At 38.8% G+C, this 2,694-nt stretch overlaps 1 protein-coding gene across 1 annotated transcript in view; it reads right to left on the bottom strand.

Annotated features, from left to right (window-relative positions):
* paxip1 (PAX interacting (with transcription-activation domain) protein 1) overlaps positions 1–1,944 on the bottom strand; it is a 30,291-nt gene extending 28,347 nt beyond the window's left edge. The window contains exon 1 of the mRNA XM_015403179.1: positions 1,756–1,944. Within this exon, the coding sequence (XP_015258665.1) occupies positions 1,756–1,836 (81 nt within the window). The 5' untranslated portion in view covers positions 1,837–1,944. The remainder of the gene's footprint in view (positions 1–1,755) is intronic.
* Between the last annotated feature and the right edge of the window lie 750 nt (positions 1,945–2,694).

Genomic DNA, 2,694 nt, shown 5'->3' with positions numbered 1-2,694 from the left:
CTCTAAACTTGGAAATGTTCTCAAAGTTTTGTGCTTCTTTAAATTTCCCAGCAGGTAAAGATCAGCTGATGGTTTGGAGATGCTCTGATAATTCTTTAATTTTTAGGACTTTTGTTTTCGCAATTTTAGGTAATTTTTTTTCAGTCCGCTTTTTTACATTATGCACAAGAGTCCATTTTTATTTTGCATTTTATCTAGTATTGTACGACGGAGTATTAGGGCCAGGCTAGTTATTTTTCTTTTACGAGAAAAAAGTTGTAATATTACGAGAATGAAGTCATCATACAACATGTTGCAACTTTATTTTCGTAATGTTACGACTTTATTCTCGTAATTTTATGACTATTCTCCCTGTGACTTTATTCTCGTAATGTTACGACTTTATACTTGGAATTTTATGACTTTATTCTCGTAATTTTGCGACTTTTTTCTTGTAATATTATTACTTTATTCTCGTAATGTTACGACTTTATTCTTGTAATGTTACGACTTTATTCCCGTAATTTTACCACTTTATTCTCATAATTTTATTACTTTATTCTCATAATTTTATTACTTTATTCTCGTAATGTTACGACTTTATACTTGGAATTTTATGACTTTATTCTTGTAATTTTGCGAATTTATTCTCATAATGTTACGACTTTATTCTCATAATGTTCCGACTTTATTCTCGTAATTTTATGACTTTATTCTCATAATTTTACAACTTTATTCCCATAATATTACGACTTTATTCTCATAATTTTACAACTTTATTCCCATAATATTACGACTTTATTCTCGTAATCTTAGGGCTTTATTCTCGTGATTTTACGGCTTTATTCTAGCCTGGCCCTAACACTCCGTAGTATCGTGTGTTTTGTCGTAGTTTCCCGTTTGGTTGCTGGGATCTTGTTAAAGGTTTTTTTCTGAACATAAACATCATGTGACAGAAAAACTTCAAGCTGCTTAAAATAAAATAAAATCTAATTTGAAACCAAAAGTTTGAATAAGTATATTAGTGCAATTTTTTGCATTCTATTGTTTTTGAAGCAATTTAAACATGTGGTGAAAAATATCGTGTATCGCGATATTATCCAAATATATTGTGATATTAGATTTTCTTCATATCGCCCAGCTGCTGTTCAAACCCACCCAGGGTCCTCTGTTTCAGGTGGAGTAAAACAGAGACCCACTGGTTGGTGACCAGAGGGTCACTTGGACTAGCGAGGGTCACCTAGACCATTGGGTCACCTGGACCAGAACAGGTCAATTGAACAAGTGTGTCACCTGGACCACTGGGTCACTTGGACCAGTGTGTAAACCAGCCGTGGGTCATCTTGATGTTCATCCGCTCAGATTACAGTTTCTATTAGAACTTAAAGATCCAACATGTCCAATAAAAGCTGCAGGGCAGCTACAGGTGGGCCACCTGGCAGAGGTTCGGGCTCAGCTTGCTCCTGGTTCAGGTTAAAACTCTGCAGGTGTTCCGGAGCCGGCATGCACCTGGAGCCCAGGATGTAAACAGAGGAATCTGATCCCTGATCCGAGCGGCTGATCCTGGGTACCGGGGAGCATGCAGCCCGGGAGCTAACAGCTAACCAGCTGCGGTCACACAGTAGATCCACCCGGAGGAAGAGACCGATGGAGAACCTTCTGATGTAGCATGGAGTGCTGTTAGCATGCTAGTTAGCTTCCCCTCGTTCATTCTGAATGTATGCGGTAGCTTAGCATAGCTTCACGTAGCTAACAAGCTAACGTCCAGGTCCTTACCTTTGGTTCAATGTCTCCGACCACGTAGAACTTGACATCTTTGAAGAGTTCCTCAGGAACCTGGATCTCCTCCTCAGACATGGCTGTCCATGAACCGGGAGGACAGAGCTGGACAGCAGGAGGGAAGTCTGTGTGTGACTGAAGCAGCAGCAGAGAGGCGCCAAATCACTGAGCGGCGCGCGCTGTCAGAGCAGAGGGGGGCGGGGCGGGGAAATGGCCCCGGATCTTCCTCCCGTTACCCACGGAGACGCCTCATTGGACGCTGGTCGACGTGCATAGAGGGCGGCCATCTTGGATCAGACCAGAGTTCAGACAGCTGCTGTCAGAATGAACAGGAGGCGCCTTAGATCTCACTTTAATCACAGGAAAGAGTCAGAGATAATATTAAAATAATTTCTTTCATGTCAAAACCACTTAAAAGACCAAAACTAATTCTATGATGACCTTTCCGTTAGATTACACATGTTTATTCAAATAAAAGACTAAACTGAACTCAAACTGGATGAGGTATATGCAAAGTTTTATATTTTGCAATTAAATATTGATATGATAAACACAAAGTTTTATATCAGTATAAGATTATGTTTTACATATTTTATATATTTATATAGTGTATTATTATTATTCAGTTTTTTAAAGGATTGCTCTTTGATAATGAGTATTATGATCTATATAGCAAAATGTGTTGTAATGTGATTTACAAAAGAGAGTAAAGTTATTATTTTGCTTTTTGTGAATTTCAGTCTGGATAGACGTTTCTCATTGACTCTACCTTGACCACACTGTGGCTCAACCTTTCTTATACCTCATCCAAAATACTCCGGTTATCATGAGCTATTATCTGCATTTGTGCTGCTATAGGCTCAGACTGCTGGAGGACATAGGGACCAGTTTTCATCTTTTTTCTCCCATTCTGCAGTATTTCTTAGTTCAATCTCT

This window comes from Cyprinodon variegatus, unplaced genomic scaffold, assembly GCF_000732505.1.
Source record: "Cyprinodon variegatus isolate N-32 unplaced genomic scaffold, C_variegatus-1.0 Scaffold1453, whole genome shotgun sequence".
In the NCBI taxonomy this organism is placed as follows: domain Eukaryota; kingdom Metazoa; phylum Chordata; class Actinopteri; order Cyprinodontiformes; family Cyprinodontidae; genus Cyprinodon; species Cyprinodon variegatus.
This window is presented reverse-complemented; position numbering and strand designations above follow the sequence as displayed.